Here is a 17,956-nt window from a genome sequence, read left to right as displayed (position 1 = left end):
TTTTACTTGTTCTCTTAAAAAAAAACTGTTCAGCATTGTTAAGGTAAAAACGCAATATTGCAAATAAGCAAATGTGTTCGTAAGTGTTTTAATTAGAATATACATGAAAATAAATTCACCTTGAAGACCACGTGCAACATTTTCCTTAAAGGAAAGGCCATGCTGAGGACTATTAATATGAATAATGCACCTGAAACTGCATGAGGAGCAGACGCATTGTGGGATTGAAGGGGGACCAGATTAAGGAAGCAAAAGACTTTAAGAAGACTGATAAAGGAAGCAGAAAGAGAGGGAACCAGCTCAAGGACTTGAGACGTGGAAGGAGAGAGAAAGAGAGTTTAAGGAGAAAGATATTTGAAGAGTGGAGGGCCACATCTTGGGAAGAAGTGAAAGAGAAGATAAGAATACAGATATGATACAGGGGCAGAGAGAGACAGAATGAAATAGATTCCGAGAATGAGATTGGAAGAAGAAAATAGAAATTATCCCTTGAAATGAGTACCAGCTTTCTTGGGGTTTAAACCCTTCCTGCCCCCACTGGGGTTTGTGTGTCTATTGTGGCTTGCTAACTAACCATTGATAAGCCAACAAAACATTGTTGACACGGTAATAGTACATATGTAATTGCATGTTTTGTAAAGTCTGCTTTTGGGTATGGATATATCTAAACAATTCTGCATTGTGTTTTAACAGGTGCTGGATAGTATTGATCCAAGTGATTTGGCTGTTGCACTGAGCATGCCTGGATTCATTGACAGCGGTGCGGTTCTGATCAGGGTGTTGATCCGCTTCCAATCCGTCGATAAATTATTAGTACTTATCGATCAATTTTTCAGAAATATTCAAGACGTGAGTTGAAAATGTTACTTCTACTTTTTGAGTTTGTAGGATTTAATGCAGATAAACTGTTGTGGCTCTCCCAAGATAGTGTCCATTGTATCAGAGCGATGTGCTTGAATTCACAAGTGTCAAATTGAGCAGGAGTGCCAGCAAATGCATCTGTTACGTGCACACGAGCAAATGGAGGATTTCGCTGAGTGCAAGTATTTGGAAATTTGCCTTTCTCTACCCATTTCAGATCCGCAACTCCCTCAGTTTTCTGATTAATGCACAGTTTTAACTCTTCCCTAAACTGATAATCTCCAAAGACCACCAGATGAATGATAGTCACATCCACAGCCCAATTCAGAGAGGAAAACTCAGTGACAGTGAACGGTGATTTCAGATTTGTGAGACATTGCGACCATTTCTCAGGGGAACTATGACCTATACAAGTTGGACAGTTGCACCTAAACAGGAATGGGACCAGTATCCTCATGGGGAGGTTTGTTAATGCTGTTGGGGTGATCTAAAACTGGCCCAGCAAGAAGACACAATCCTGAAAAGTGACTGAGAGTGGCGAGAAACTGAGTTGGAATTTGAAGTTAGAATCTGAGTGAGTCCAGAAGGCAGAGGAAATGTAAACTAGATCAGAAAGAGGTGAGTTTAGCAAGGCTAAATGGAATTTGTTTTCATGCAAGTAGCCTGAAGACTAAGGCAGACAAGCTGAAAGACAGGTAGGCAAGTGGGACTATGATATCATAGCTTTAACTGAGATTTGACTCTCAACATTCCTGGTTGGAAGGTTTTGAGGTGAGATTGGAAGGGGGTGGTGGGAAACGAGGCAATATTAATCAAAGAATCAATAATAACAGCGAAGAGGGACGATACCTTGGAAGGATCACCAAATGAGACCACATGGGTAGAAATAAAAGTAATAGAGGATCATATTTAATTACATTTCAAAGTAGAGTAAGAATAATGTGGCAGTGATAGTAGGGAATTTTAACAACCAAAACATTTACTTGCAGTGCGCAAAGTAGGAAGGGAACAAAATTCTAAAGTTGCATCCCAAAGAACATTTTTAGACAGTGTGTAGCAGATCAAAAAAATGAGAAGGCAGTTCCGGTCCTAATAAATATCTGGAAATGAGTCTGTGCATGTTGAAGATTTAACAGTTAGGCAGCATTTTGGAGATAGTGGCCATAACTCTGTTAAGTTTTGGATAGTCTTAGAAAAAAATAAGGATGGGCCAGGAATAAAAGTTCTAAACTGGGGGACAGGCAAATTTTACTAAGATGAGATACAATTTGACCCAGTTGGACTGGGAGCAGATGCAAATGTGTAAGAGAAATAGGAAGGAGTCAAGGAGGAAATAGTACTAGAATGGGATAGTTTTTTTCCCTGTAAAGACAAAAAGGGTCGGATAAAGACCAGAAAACTCAGGACATCCAGGGACGTAAATATTAGGATGAAGGAAGAAAAAGAACCTTATGTCGAGTAAGGGGGCTTAGTAGGGTGGATTCCAAGGGGGAATCTAAAAAATGCTGGAGGGAACTTAACAGTCAGTCTAACCTCAGTGATGGGGAATTTACTGGGAACATTCTGTCCCTCAGAATTCTATCTGCACTTAGAGAGACGTAGGTTACTCAAGGATAGTCAGCATGAAATTGTGAAGGCAGGGTCATGTTTGAAAACTTTGAATTTTTTTAGGAAGCAGCTAGGAATATATTGGAAGGCTGTGATTATACTAGAGTAGGTGCAGGGGAGATTTGCCAGGATGCTGCCTGGGTAGGAAGGTCTGAGCTGCGAGGAAAGAGTAGTTAGGCTGTGGAGGGTTTTTTTTGAAGCAGTGAAAGAGGAGATAGAACTGTATAGATGTGTATAAGAATATGAGAAGCATACATAAGATGGATAGCAAGGCACCTTTTCAATTAGTGGAGAGGATAATAACCAGAGGACATAGATTTAAAATAAGAGAAGAGTTATGGAAAACTTTATTTACCCACAGGGTAGAGTTCACTGTCTGAAAGGGTGGTTGAGTCAGAAACTCTTGTAATGCTTCAGCAATAATTAGATATTCACTTGCCTTGCCATAGTATCCAGGGCTAAGAGCTCGAAAATGGGATTAGTGTAGTCAGGAACAAAAACCAAAAACTGCTGAGCAGGTGTGGCAGCATCTGTGGAGAGAAATCAGAGGTAATGTTTCGGGTTCAATGGCCTTTCCTCAGAACTCCGAACTCCAAACTCCAGCAATTTCTGTTCTGTATCTGATTTCCAGCATTCACAGTTCTTTCTGTCTTTATTTAGTGTAGTCAGATCCTTTATTGAACAGTATGGGCACGATGGGCTGAGTGGTCTCTTCTGGACTGTAAATGTTGAAAAGTCTACAGAGTGAAGGCAGGATGCATAGTTATGGTTATCATTTTAACTGACGCATCAAAATGATGGAAGATAACTTAAATCCTTCCAAAACCTAATTCTGTTTCTAATAATCCTCAGAAGTATTTCCATTTTAAGTAAACTGATTTTCACAAACAAAATCAAATAATTTGAAAGGTGATATGTGGCAAGATGAGAGAATTTGCTTTATGTTCGACTTCCAAAAAATATTTTGTTTCATTTTTCAGGGTGAATACTTTGATGAAGTCATAGAAGAGTTACAGAAAGAGTTGTACAGAAGTATGGCTGGGATCAGTGAGCTTGATGCGGACGTATGGCTTAATAACACATTAATTCCATCTCTGCCATTGATCACAAACACTGTTTTGGCTTCCAATAACAGCAGAAGATTTCCATGCCCTTTCCTTAAAAGAATGTAAGTACGGTTTAATATATCTTCAACTGAAGTGCTTACAATTTCATGGACACTGCAGTAACCATTCAGCTAAGCGTCTCTGTAATTCACATTTGTCCTCCTGAGAACACACATCACATGGTACCAGAACATATATGTAACATGTAAGGGTCCACTGAGCCTTTGCAATCAAGTTGATTTGTTTCCATTGTTAATTTTGTCTTCACTTCCAAATATAAATGATAGGAAACAGCTCTGAGAGATCACACAGTGCCTGTCATGATGAGTTATACACTTAAAATCAGCCTCTAATCAGATGTGTAACATATTGCTGAGGGAATCCTTTTTGAGCTTTGTTCATTCTCAAATATCAGGAAGAAGAAGACTATAATGCCAGCCTCTGTCACCTTTTATACTACTGTGAGATTATCAAATGTTCTCCTTTGGAACAGAGCTATAATTGCCTTTACAATGAGGCAGCCAGCTGCTTAATGCCCAGGTACTGTTGTGCTCTTTGGATCAGATGGATAGCTTTTGCCAAATACCTGCTTCTCTCATCCCTCCCCATAGATTGAAGGATATGACATGAGCATAGGAGTAAACAGGAAGATCCCCAGGGTTAAATTTAAAATAAAACCAGGGAATGCGGGGAAACTCAGCAGATCTGGCAGCATTTGTGGAGGGCGAAACACAGAGTTAGTGTTTTGAGTCTGGCATGGCTCTTCTTGCAGCTTTGGAAAAAGCCAAGGAAGAGGCTACTCAGCCTCCCGTGTCCATGCAAGCTCTTTGCAAGAGCAAATCAGCTCATCTCACTCCCACACAAAGTTGCGTTGTTGGGCTGTCTATGTTTTTTTGTTCTCAAAGCACAGCAGCATGTGCAAACCACCCCAAGATAATGTTGGCTCTGGTTCTGTTCAGGTGTAGACCCTCTTGGTCTTTATGGTTCCTCCCCCTTAGAACTGGTCCAAAATATGTTCTGAATCAAATGCTGTCCTAGCTGCATATCTGTTAGGCCATGCATTCTCCTGTCCTACTTGATGTTCCCAGGCATGTGGCACTGGGTGTGATGTGGAGTTCAAGGTAAATGTCAGTTAAAGTCTCCATTGTCTTCTCATACCATAGGACTGCTGTCTCATTAGAGAGAGCTCATTGGTGATGGTTTAACCTGAGGGTCACCACACTTCAAGTGAGGGAGAGCCTGAGATGGATGGCCCTTCATGGTGACTTCAGTCGGTGTTGGAAGTAAACCCTCACTGTTGGCAACATTCTGCATTGCAAACCAGCTTCTTCATAGAATCCCTACGGTGTGGAAATCAGCCCTTCAGCCCAACAAGTCCACACCAACCCTCAGAGCATCCCACCCAGACGCAACCCCCTATAACCCACCTATTCTACACACACCCGGACACAATAAGCAATTTAGCATGGCCAATCCACCCTAACCTGCACACCTTTGGACTGTGGGAGGAAACAAGAGCACCCGGACGAAACCCACGCAGACACAGGGAGAATGTGCAAACTCCACGCAGACAGTCGCCTGAGGCTGGAATCGAACCCGGGTCCCTGGTGCTCTGAGGCTGCAGTGCTAACTACTGAGCCATCGTGCTACCTAAACTCCAGACCCACAGCTGTCCAGCCACCTGAGCTAACCACTACCCCATGTCTGTGTGATTGTGTTTGCAGAGGAAAATAAAAGACCTCACCTTCTGCATGAAATTACAACCCTTAATATTTTAACCACTTGGAGTTCTTTTCAAATTAACAGATTGATAGAATGTCAAATAGTCTGCAGGATTTTCACCAAGTCTACAGGCACTTTTTTGAGAATAACTTAAATAAATTTTACCATCCCCTATAAAGGCGACATTAGTAATTCAACATATCTGTGGATCTGATGTTCCTTTTCTTTTCTACAGAATTGAGCTACTGAGCTATTTCAAAGACCAGCAGGAAATCAATGATCAAGAGGCTGTATACAAAAACTTATTAACATACAATAAAGGTAAGAAAATAAAATTAGATCTTGTGTATAAACATAGCCATTCCTGTTCAGCGATTTCATCATCTTGTGGTTTGATCAATAGGTGAGGTTTCATAGCTGTGATGTCCTCATTAATACTTTTTTAATCTACTCTCAGAATAATTCAATATGCTAACTTTTATCCTGTTCTGCTCAAAAATATTATATGTTTACGTAGCTATAATTACAAACCTATTTTTAGAATTTAAGGAATGTTGAGAGATATTCTCTCATGTTCATACTGCCAGGATCCCTAGGAAGAGGACTATATGTTTCTTACAGATTGGAGTTTACCATTGAGTCATAAACTGGTTCCTATCAGTGAAGGGTACATTTATTCCTTTAATAGCATAAACCAAAACTCTAGAGCAAAGCTTAACTTGTAACATTCTTAATCCTGGCTTGATCATGAAGATATAAAAGCTGAAAGATTTGATGAATGAGGTTAAACCACTTGCCTCCAAGAAATATGGTTCCAATTAAAGGTTTGTTTTTTTGACTATAATACTTGTTTTGCAAATCCGCACATGAAAGTTGTGATATATGGTGGAATATGCATTTCATGAGAGGGGACCTGTCAGCCTTACCTGATCTGGTCTACTGATCAGCTCCATCCCACGTTATGTAGTTGACTGTAGCTGGATTTTTGCCACATTGAATAAGGGACTTGCAGATGCAGCTGGTCAGTTGCTTGAATCTGATTTTGGCGTCTCTTTGGTATGAAACTCGGAATTTGTGGAAAGTCTGAAGTTCGTGCGGTTTTGTTCTGGGTATACAGTTAACCCATTTGGAGAGGACTGGCACCCCTTTAGATTCAGTCTTGGCACACCTTTGAATATGGTCACATGTTCTTTTGGGGGAGTAAGGGATCTTTTGGAATTGTTAAAAGAAGGCATAAGTGTATGTAGAAGGTGTATGAACTCCTCGCAGTCAAGCTCACTGGAAGTGTTGACAGATCCATCAAAATTGAATGTCAAATCTGTCAGAAGGAGCTGTCAAAGGGGGGGTACAAAGTATTAACTCACTTAAAAGCGTTACCCATTAATTTTTCAAAAAAAAATGTCCACAGTGAATGTTGATGTAAGTTTCCGACGTTCGATAACAGTTGCATGACTGATTTTACAACATCTGCTCTGAGTTCTTCTGGAGTCACCTGTCCTGACTTCTTATCCAGGCCAACCAATCGAAAGTGTGGACTGCTTTTTTCAAAGGGCACTTTCAAGGAGCGGGGAATTCTTCTGTCTTTGCGCACCCGATTGGGAGTGAAAGTCTGGGGCTCTAAATTCCCCAAGTGGTAGTGATAATATTATTGTCAGACCGTTAATCCATAACCTAGGTAATGTTCTGGGAACCCAGGTTCAAATCCCATCATGGCAGATGGTGGAATTTGAGTTCAATAAAACCCTGAAAATAAAAGTTTAGTGATGACCATGAAGCCAGTGTCAATTGTCAATCTGGTTCACTAATATCCTTTAGGGAAGGAAACTGCCATCCTTACCTGGTCTGGCCTACATGTGACTCCAGACCCACAGCAATGTGGTTGACTCTGGGCATTTAGGGATGGGCAATAAATGTTGGCCTATCCAATGACAGCCTCATCCCATAAATGAATAAGTAAAAATGAAATATTATAGAAATGTAATACCCTAATCCCAAGAATAATTAAAGACATCAAACCGCTCAGCTGGAAAATTTAGCCAGAATGTTCTTGAAACTTCAACTGATGCCCCAAACCAGAATGGAGACCTTTTTGGACTGACACTTTTGGCTAGTTTACATCAGTCCTGGTCAGAAATCTGGTGACTATTTGATGCATAGTTCTGCCTGTCAAGGGAGTTTAAAATATTTTAGATCGTCACCATATTTCAGTATCCTATGCTGTATCGTTTTAGCCAGAGAGCAACTCTGGAAGAAAGGGTTAGTGTATGAACTGAAGTACATTGGATACTGAAAGACAAGGGAAAAAAAATCACATTCAAGAGGCTGGCCTCTACCAAGATATGAGGGCAGTCGCTGAGACAGAAAGGAAGGTGTCTGTACTTCTCTCTCTCTCTCTCTCACTCACACATGCACACACACGCGCGCACACATGCACACGCACACTCTTAACATCCTGCAAACAAAGCTTGTAAACAGAGTTGAAATCCAAAAGATTAGCCATATGCGGCCTCAACAAACAGACTGGGAAAGAAAGCCATGCATTTATTTATGAAGCAGCCTATAAGCACTTACAGGAAACTCCTCCAAGCAGCAGTGTGATAATGTTTTGAGTATACAACACAATAGTGTGCTCGAGGAGGAGGACGTTAGTGAAGGGAATTAAGATATGTATACCTCGTAAGTAGAAGTCACATGACAGCAGACTAGTACAGATATTTTTACATGATTGTCATTCAAATCAAGCACCTCCCTTTTTGATACTTGCCATTTGATGTAGATCATTATGTAAAACAAATGTGGCAAATATTCCACATATATTAAAGACTGTTCGAAAGCAGTCATTGCAAGGCTAATGATCCACTTTTGCGACTGTCATGATGACAAATCCACGATCGTTAACTGTTTAATTATGTTGCATAATTTGGACGTTCACTTATTCATGCTAACTCAAGATCTCTCCTGTATGAATAAAAGTAATGCAATTAATTGAATATTTTCTGTTTTTGTTTCCAGCATTCCCTCTTTATTGTTATAACAACAACAGCTTTTTCCTTTACCTGGAAATGTATTTCCAAAAGTACACTGTCTTTCTAACTCTGAAGGACGTTGCTTCATTGGTTCCTCCTGACCGTGTGACTGAGGTAAATAAAAGTAATCTGTGAAACGGAGTGGAAAGGGTTATCTTTTTCCAATTCAATTTTAGCCAGAAGAAGTGTTCAGTCAGCATCTTTTTGAAAGAACTAGGTGACACAGTGAATTCCCTAGGAACTGGGAAACTACCCGTCCAGGTTATACTGCAACACGTCACCAGAAAGAACATTGAAGTCTTGTTACTGTTATTTTCCTGAGATAATGTATCACACATTATGTCCACAGAGTCTGGTTGATCGGACATGCTAAATTGCCCGTAATGTCAAGGGATGTTGAGTTTGGATGGATTAGGCATAGGAAGTGTAGGGTTATAGGAATAAGATAGGGGGTGGTGAGTCTGGCTAGGATGTTCTTCAGAGGGTCACTGTAGATGTGTTGGGTCAAATGGCCTATTTCCAGGCTGTAGGGATTCTCTTCTATTCTATTCATTAAACAATCACTGGGATCAGTTTTGTACATGTCAGATTTGTCTGTATTAGCATGTACTTTAAAATAATAATGCAGTGAGATTGATTTCAACAAAGCAGTGTATATTTTTAGATCTTTAGAAACTATAAATTCCTTTTTTCTTTTAGATGAATTCTAAGCCTCTCTATCCTCAAGGACATTTAACTCCCAGTATGACTTTTTAGCATTGTCAATGTTTTTGCGTTTTCGTACCAAAGGACAAAGTAATTATTTTTTCTAGATTTCCTCAATGGTCACTGTTCAGTTTTCAAGCTCTCAATTTTCATTCTTGCTAACAGCTTTATTAGCAGAAGTTATGTAGCAGCGTTACCCTCTGAAGGCCATTCAGCCCCTCTACCATGCTCTGCCATATGTAGGATCATGGTTGATGCAACATTCCTCACGTTCAATTTCCTATGTTTTCCCTGTGCCCCTTGATTCCCTGACTGTTCAACAATCTTTCTAGCTCAGCCTTAAATGTACACAAGGACTCTGCCGTCACAGCTTTCTGTGGCAAAGAGCCCCAAAGACACTCAATACTCTGAGAGAAGAAATTCCTTCTCATCTCAGTCTTAAATTGGCACCACTTTATTCTGACACTATGCCTTTTAGCCCTAGACTCTTCCATGAGGGGAAACATCCTCTCAGCATTTACCCTGTCAAGCCCCTGAAGAATCCTACCTGGTTCAATGAGATCACTTCTCATTCTTCTAAACTCCAACGAGTAGAGTCCCAACCTGTTCAACTTTTGCCCATAAGACAGTGCCTCCATACAAGAGATCATCCTAGTGAAACCTTTCTGAATGGTCTCCAATGAAATTATATCCTTCCTTAAGTAAGGGGACCGAAACCACCCACAGTACTCCAAATGGGGCCTCACCAGTTGCAGTTATTCCCTACTTTTATAATCCAATCTCCATGAAATAAGACCCAACGTTCCTGATTTCCTGCTGCACCTGTGTGCTAGCTTTCTGTGTTTTGTGCACATGTGTCCCCAGGTGCCTTTATGTTGCAACTTTCTGCAGCTTTTCTCCATTTAAATAATATTCTAACCTTTTGCTCTCGTGGGATGTTTGAAATATCTTTCACCATAAAGACTGATGCAAAATATCTGTTTAACTCCTATGCCACTTCATTGTTCTCCACAACTATCTCCCTGGATTTATTTTCTGAGGGCCCTGTGTTCACTTTGACCTCTCCCTTCCTTTATATATATTTTAAGAGGTAATTCCTCCTCGTCTGTGTTTTAAATCTGCTACGCCTATCTTAAAACTATGACCTCTCATTTTAGATTGCCCTATAAGAAGAAATACCTGCTCTACAGAGATAGCAAGAACTGCAGATGCTGGAGTCTGAGATAACACAGTGTGGAGCTGGAGGAACACAGTAGGTCAGGCAGCATCAGAGGAGAAGGGAAGTTGAAATGTCAACTTTCCTGCTCCTCTGATGCTGTCTGGCCTGCTGTGTTCCTCCAGCTCCGCACTGTGTTACATCTGCTCTGCATTTGCTTTGTCAATCCCCTTTAATATCTTATGTATTTCAATGAGATCTCCTTTCATTCTTTTAAACCTATGGAATATACACTTAAACTGCTCAATCTATCTTCATAAAACAAGTCCCTGATCTCTGGAATCAATCTTGTGAACCTCCTCTGAATTGCCTCCAATACAACTACACCCCTCCTTAAGTATGGTGAACGAAAACTTAATACACAATACTCTGAATGCTCATAAATGGTCTCACTAATGCCTTGTACAGTTGCAGTAATACTCGTCTATGTTTATGCTGTATTCTGCCAGCAATAGATGCCGGGATTCCATTTGGCTTCTTTATTACCTGCTGTACCTGCAGTCTAGTTTCCTGCAATTTATGCACAAGTTTTTCTCCATATAGATAATAAATTGCCTCTCTATTCTTCAGAGCAAAATGGATGACCTTGCATGTATCTATGTTAAACTCCATCTGCCAGATTTGGGCCCGTTCACCTAAACTATCTGCATCTGCTTATATATTTTTTTCATTTCTTCTTTGCAATTTTCTTTCCCGTGCATTTTAGTACCATTTACAAATTCCATTAAAGTATCTCTACATTCAAGTCATTAAGATAGATTATAATAAGTTGAGGCCTGAGGACTGAACCCTGCGGCATTCCCACAATTTACATCTTCCCAAACGTAAAAAGACCCATTTACCTCAGGTCTCTGCTTTCTGCTAGTTAGCCAATCCTTAACCCAAGCTAATGTATTACCCTTAACCCCATTTGATCTTAGCCTTTGTATTAACCTTTTGAAAGCACCTTATCAAATGCCTATTGGAATCCAGATGAACTACAATGACAAGATCCCCATTAGCCATTTTGCTCGTTACATCTTTCAGAAATCTGGCAAATTAGTCAAACATGATTTACCTTCCATAAAATATGCTGACTTTGATTGATTGTGATTTGACTTTCCAAATGTCTTGTTATTACCTCGCTAATAATATCTTCTAACAATTTCACAATAACAGAAGTTAAATTAACTGGCCAGTGGTTTTCTGCTGTGTGCCTTCTACCCGTTTGAGTAAGGGATGCATAAGTTTGGCTTCCTTACTCAAGAAAACCTATGCTTGCTGCAGAGTGAGTGCTGTGAGGATTCACTGAATTGGTTCCTGGGATGGCAGGATTGTTGGGTGAGGACATGGTGGGTTGACTGGGCCTGTATTTACTGAAGTTAAGATGAATGAGAGGGGATCTCATTGAATCATATAAAAGTTTGAAAGGGATGGACAGACTGAACCAGAGAGGATATTTCCTCTGGCTTGAGGGCCAAAGCAAGGGGTTACATCCCCAGGATACCCAGTAGTTCATTTCTGACAGAGACGAAAAGAAATTTCTTAATTCAAGGGCGCTGAACTATTTTTTATTCACCAGAGATGTGGACTTTTCTGGTAGTAATTGACCGTTCTGGTTGCATTTGTGAAGGTAGTGGTGAACTACTTTCTTTGAATGGTGGTAGTCCATTTGCATGCGCTATTAGGAAGGGAGCTGTAGGTTTTGCACCTAGTGACACTGAAGGAACAATGATGTATTTCCAAGTCAGGCCAATGAATAGCTAAGAGGGGGACTTAAAAGTGATAGTTTTCCTTCATTCTTTGATATGGGGAAGGGATGGCCTAGTGGTGCTATCACTGGACTGTTAATCTAGAGACCCAGGCAATATGCTGGGGACCTGAGTTCAAATCCCACCATAGCAGATGATGAAATGTTAATTCAATGAAAAGTTTGGAAGTATGAGTCTAATGATGACCATGAAGTCATTGTCAATTGTTGGAAAAACCCACTAATATCCTTCAGGGAAGGAAACTGCCATCTTTACCTGCTCTGGCCTACATGTGAGTCCATACCCACAGCAATGTGGTTGACTCTTAACTGCTCTCCAGTATGGGCAATAAATGCTGGCCTAGCTAGTGATGCCCTCGTCCTGTGAATGAATTAAGGGGCTTTGGTAACTTATTGTAGATTGGGAACCTGTACATTTTCCCAGAAAGGAAGGCTAAATCACTGAATATATTGAAGAAAGAAACAGATTTCTAGGGTCTAACAGTGTTAAGGATATGGAAGGGAGAGTGGGAGTTTGCTATTAAATAGAATATCAGTCATGATTGTGTTGAGTGTTGCAGTGCACTCAGTGTGTTGCTCAGAGGGAGCAGGTTTCAACTTTCTTACTGCCTCCCATTCACTAATCTGAATTTGATAAACATTTATGGATTCCTTTCATATTTCTATCCCACTGAATGTTCAAGGAGACAATCCATTCTGACTTTGACAAATTGATTTTTGGCACATATGTGTACATACATCTGTTGCACCTAGCAAATAAAGTTAGCTGTTGATACAAGGCTTTGAAGTTCTCTCTTGTGTTTTCACAGGTGCTGAATAGCATTGCTCCAAAAAAATTGGCTGATCAGTTGAGAACACCTGGATTCATTGATGACAACAAGACTCTAACCTTTTTGTTTCTGAATATCAAACCAATCCAGAACCTGGCCGCATTTATAGATGCTTTCAACAACAACAAAACCCAAGATGTGAGCTCAAAAAGTTATTTGCAAGTCAGGGATTGCAAGATTTAATGCAGACTTTAACTTTCGTGTTCAGCATTCCAAAAATACCAAATAATCAAAGGGCAAATGGACAAGAGGAATTAAACACACTAACTGGAACAAGAGGGAGAGTACTTGGGACAGCAGTGGGGCTAAAGATTGATAAGACTGATGATCTGATGGAATTCCAGGCAATTTAAAGAAGTAGCTACCAACATAGGGAATGCACTGATAATAATCGTCCCAGAATCCTTAGATCTTAGAATCCCTACATTGTCAATTCGGCCCATCAAGTCCACACTGATCCTCCAAAGAGCATCCCACCCAGACCCAGCTCCCCCACCCTTTCCCTGTAACCCTGCATTTCCCATGGCTAACTCACCTAACCTGCACATCCCTGGACACTATGGGGCAATTTGGCATGACCAGTCCACCTAACCTGCACAGCGTTGGACTGTGGGAGGGAAGCAGGGCACCCAGAGGAAACACACGCAGTTACAGGGAAATATGTAAACTCCACACAGACAGTCACCCAAGGGTAGAATTGAACCTGGGCCCTGGTGCTGTGAGGCCGAGAACATGTCAGTGGATTGCCAAAGTGACACCTCTCTTCAAAAAGGGAACGAGTTCCAAAATAGGTGACTGTGGCTCAATTACCTTAGCACCCGTTTGGGAAAATGTAACATCATTCAGAAATGCATAATGTGATCAAGAAGAGTTAGGATAGCTTTATGAAGGAGAAATCATGCCTGACAAATTATTAGAGTTCTTTGAGGAGGAATCAAGCAGGATAATAAACAGGAAGCAGTGAATGTAACTTTTTGGATTTTCAGACAACATTTGATAAGTTACCTTACCTTTGGCTACCAAATATGATTGGAGCCCATAGCAATGGATACCATATATTAGCATGGTTATAGGATTGGCTAACTAATAAAAGACAGAGTTGGGATAGAGGACACATTAGCAGGAAGGCAGCCTTTAACTACTGGGAAAAGATTGCAGAAAGCTGCAGCACAAAGTAATTTGCGAGTCCTTGTAAGTAATTTATAAAAATCTAGCATCGAAGTTCAACAGATAACAGGGAAGACGAATGGATCACTGGCCATTTGAAATAAAGGGAGTGGAGTCTCGAAATAGGGAGGTCTTGTTGAACCTGGTGAGACCTGTCCCTGAATTACTGTGAACTGTTTTGGCCCCCTTATCTAAGGAATTATTGGAGGCAGCCCAGATTGTGTTTCACTAAGTTGATCCTCAGTATGGAGGGATTTTCCTATGAAGTAAGGTTGAGTAATTGAGTTTGATTCATTTGAGTTTAGAAGAATGAGTGGTGACCTAGTTGAAACCTGCAAGATTGAGGACTTAACATTGTTGTTGGAAGAGAGGTTGTTGCCTCTGGCGAGAGAACCTAGGACCAAGGGCATAACCTCTGAGTCAAGGTGCCCATTTATGATGGAGATGAAGAGGAATTTCTTCTCTGAGGGTAGTGAATCTGTGGAATTCTATATAGCAACGGCCTGCACAGGCTCAGTCATTAAGCATATTCAGTGCTGAGGATAGACAGATTTTCAATCAGTAAAGAACTCACGGGTTATGGAGAAAAGGTAAGAAAGTGAAGTTGAGATTATCAGTTGAGCCGTAATCTCATTGAATGGAGCAGCAGATCAGTGGGATTGAATGGCCTACTTCTGCTCCTACATCATGGTCTTCAGATTAATTTGATGACTAGAAAACTGATGGTTTTCTCCAAATAGTTTTTCAACTAATTCATACTCTAAAAGATGTTGCCTGTGCTGGCCATGCCCATAATTGACCACATCAATGATTTACATCAATAATTTATTGCTGTAACTAATTTGTAGAGACACATTTTTGATAGCTGTGTGAATTTGTGTTCTTACATGATAATTTTGATATTTTCTTTTCCCTTTCAGAACAAAATTTTACCTGCTGTCATAGAGGGTTTATGGCCTCCGTTTACTGAAAACCTTCCTGCACTCAGTGATGCAGAGGTGGATACGTGGCTTAATGACAGATTGGTTCCATATCTTCCTTTTATTACCACACGTCTTTTGGTCTCCAACAACACTTTGAGAATTCCATGCCTTTCCTACAGAAAAATGTAACTATACCCTTAATCCTTTTTGCACTGAAGTATTGTCAGAAGCATATGTTTGCGAAATGTGATGCCACTGTCTCACAACCAGAATATATATGTTACACATTGCCATCGACCAATTTCATTTAATTTTGATTTTGTTCACTGAACTTGCAAATGTAAATGCTGAGAAGTCACTTGGGTCAAATTCTATCTATTGTGTTGATAAAATGTTGACTAAGATGCGACCTCTTAAGGCGTACTTATTCAGAATCACCAGAATACTCTCCTTGCAGAATATTTTCAAAACTGAGCAGACTGACCAAGTGTATTCTCGATCATTGGGGGAGGTGGTGACATTCTGACAATGTCACTGGACTGGTAATCCAGGACCCAGACTAATGTTCTAGTGATAGTAGGAACTGCGGATGCTGGAGAATCTGAGTAATCTCCTACTTACTAACCTCATCCCGCCCCCTTGACCTGTCCATCCTCCCTGGACTGACCTACCCTTCTAACTCCCCACCTACACTCACCTTTACTGGCTCCATCCCCGCCTCTTTGACCTGCCTGTCTCCTCTCCACCTATCATCTCTTCTTTCCATCTTCAATCCGCCTCCCCCCTCTCCCTATTTATTTCAGAACCCCCTTCCCCTCCCCCATTTCTGAAGACGGCCTGAAACGTCAGCCTTCCTGCTCCTCTGATGCTGCTTGGCCTGCTGTGTTCATCCAGCTCTACACCTTGTTTTCTCAATGTTCTAGGGACATGTTTGAATCGCACATGTCAAATAGTAAAATTGAATTATGTAAAAGCTGGAATTACAAGCTGGATGCGTGATGACTATGTAACCACTGTTGCTTATCATGAAAAGGAAATCTGCCATCCTTCGTTGAAACAGAGTTGTCTTGATGGTAATGATGGAATGGGAAAGATACCTGGCCATGTGATTGTAGATTGTGTTGAGGTACAGTTCTGTTGCTGATTGCCAGTCCTGAGTAGCCAAATCTGTTCAAAGCCTATCCCGTTTAGCACTGTGCGAGTGCCACACAGTGTGATGTAATGCCTGTACAATCATTACTTCTGTCACCTTTAGTTTTCTGTCTAGTGCGTTCGAGCTGATGTGTGTCTATAAATGCAACTGAGGCAAAGGGTAGCTATGTAGATGAAATGGGGGATTAGGTATTTCTATTTTAGTTTCACATAAATATCAATTTCTATTCTGCAGCTTTAAAATCAACTTTACTAATTAAACTAGATTTGAAAATTCAACCCTAAAATATTATTAAATTTCACCTTTTAGTGTCAGTACGCTGAACACCCTGTACACAGGATTAAATGCAGAACAACGGATTGAAACCTACAACGGGATCAAAACATATTTACAACAAGGTAAAGCTTTCATAGTTTCAGTTATGGGGAAGCGACCATTTGCTGTTACCTTTGTAAGTGATATAAGGGGAAGGAAATGGGCAGGGCTTTTACTGTTGGTCACCTTGTGGTGAACTGAACTAGAATTATTCTAAGAGTGCATGATAGGTGAGCAAAGGGTGCAATGTGAGCATGATTCATCGTCCAGTTGTATATTCTGCTGATATCGGATGCATAGACTCACATGTGAAGGCTACTGATAGCAAAGAAACTGTATGCAGTAAAGAAATCACTTTGAAGAGCTGAGAAAATTGGAAAAGTAATTAGAAACACGTCTAGTGGTAGATGTAGGTTTATCAACAAATCTTATTTCTTGTGTCAGTATTTCAGAGTGATATATTCTGTGATAGCACTTAGAATTGAAATATCCATGCGCAAATATTTGTAATGGAACTTGATGGCAGAACATATACTGCCACGTTTGGTTGCTTGCAGTAGTGTCCGAGTGATTAATCTTCGATTGCAAGCCTTTGTATATTTGTGTCTACGTGAGGGTGAGCGACTATCCTGCGACAATTGAAATTGACACTAAGCATTGTCAGTTTCACTCTTTTGATCACTGGTCTTGCTTTTGCTAGATCAATTGTGCTGCAACAAACCTAAATCTGGATGTGAGTTTGCTCGCTGAGCTGGAAGGTTAGTTTTCAGATGTTTCGTCACCATTCTAGGTAACATCATCAGTGAGCCTCCAACGAAGCGCTGGTGTTATGTCCCGCTTTCTATTTATCTGGTTAGGTTTCCTTGGGTTGGTGATGTCATTTCCTGTTCTTTTTCTCAGAGGATGGTAGATTGGCTCCAAATCAATGTGTTTGTTGATGGATTTCCGGTGGGAATGCCATGATTCTAGGAATTCTCGTGCGTGTTTCTGTTTGGCTTGTCCTAGGATGGATGTGTTGTCCCAATCAAAGTGGTGACCTTCCTCATCTGTGTGTAAGGATACGAGTGATAGTGGGTCATGTCGTTTTGTGGCTAGTTGATGTTCATGTATCCTGGTGGCTAGCTTCCTGCCAGTTTGTCCAATGTAGTGTTTGTCACAGATCTTGCAAGGTATTTTGTAGATGACGTTCATTTTGCTTGTTGTCTGTATAGGGTCTTTTAAGTTCATTAGCTGCTGTTTTAGTGTGTTGGTGGGTTTGTGGGCTACCCTGATGCCAAGACGTCCGAGTAGTCTGGCAGTCATTTTGGAAAAAGCCCACTAAATTCCAAAGAATATGAATGCACTTTGTGTAGTTTCTCTTTGTTGTTGAATCCACAAAGTCCGTGTGTCATATTGAGTAAACATGCTGCACTCTGCGCAAGATTACTACAAACAATTATGTGACATCCAAAACTGCTCCATGTATCTACGTTGATCTACCTGGACCTCCCACAAGTCTATTTGTTCCTTAACTGTTTCTAGGTTTGTACTTTATAGAAATAAAAAGAGTGGATAACCTCATATGCGCCCATACG

At 40.6% G+C, this 17,956-nt stretch overlaps 1 protein-coding gene across 1 annotated transcript in view; it reads left to right on the top strand.

Moving 5' to 3' along the window:
• The window catches only part of LOC125462409 (uncharacterized), a 320,685-nt gene that overhangs the window by 113,138 nt on the left and 189,591 nt on the right, over positions 1-17,956 (top strand). The window contains exons 55-61 of the mRNA XM_059654215.1: positions 694-849; positions 3,450-3,637; positions 5,533-5,618; positions 8,310-8,437; positions 12,804-12,962; positions 14,912-15,099; positions 16,377-16,465. Coding sequence (XP_059510198.1) covers positions 694-849; positions 3,450-3,637; positions 5,533-5,618; positions 8,310-8,437; positions 12,804-12,962; positions 14,912-15,099; positions 16,377-16,465 — 994 coding nt within the window. The remainder of the gene's footprint in view (positions 1-693; positions 850-3,449; positions 3,638-5,532; positions 5,619-8,309; positions 8,438-12,803; positions 12,963-14,911; positions 15,100-16,376; positions 16,466-17,956) is intronic.

This window comes from Stegostoma tigrinum, chromosome 23, assembly GCF_030684315.1.
Source record: "Stegostoma tigrinum isolate sSteTig4 chromosome 23, sSteTig4.hap1, whole genome shotgun sequence".
Classification (NCBI taxonomy): domain Eukaryota; kingdom Metazoa; phylum Chordata; class Chondrichthyes; order Orectolobiformes; family Stegostomatidae; genus Stegostoma; species Stegostoma tigrinum.
The sequence above is the reverse complement of the archived record's forward strand: the minus strand, read 5'-3'. Positions and strand labels throughout refer to the sequence as shown.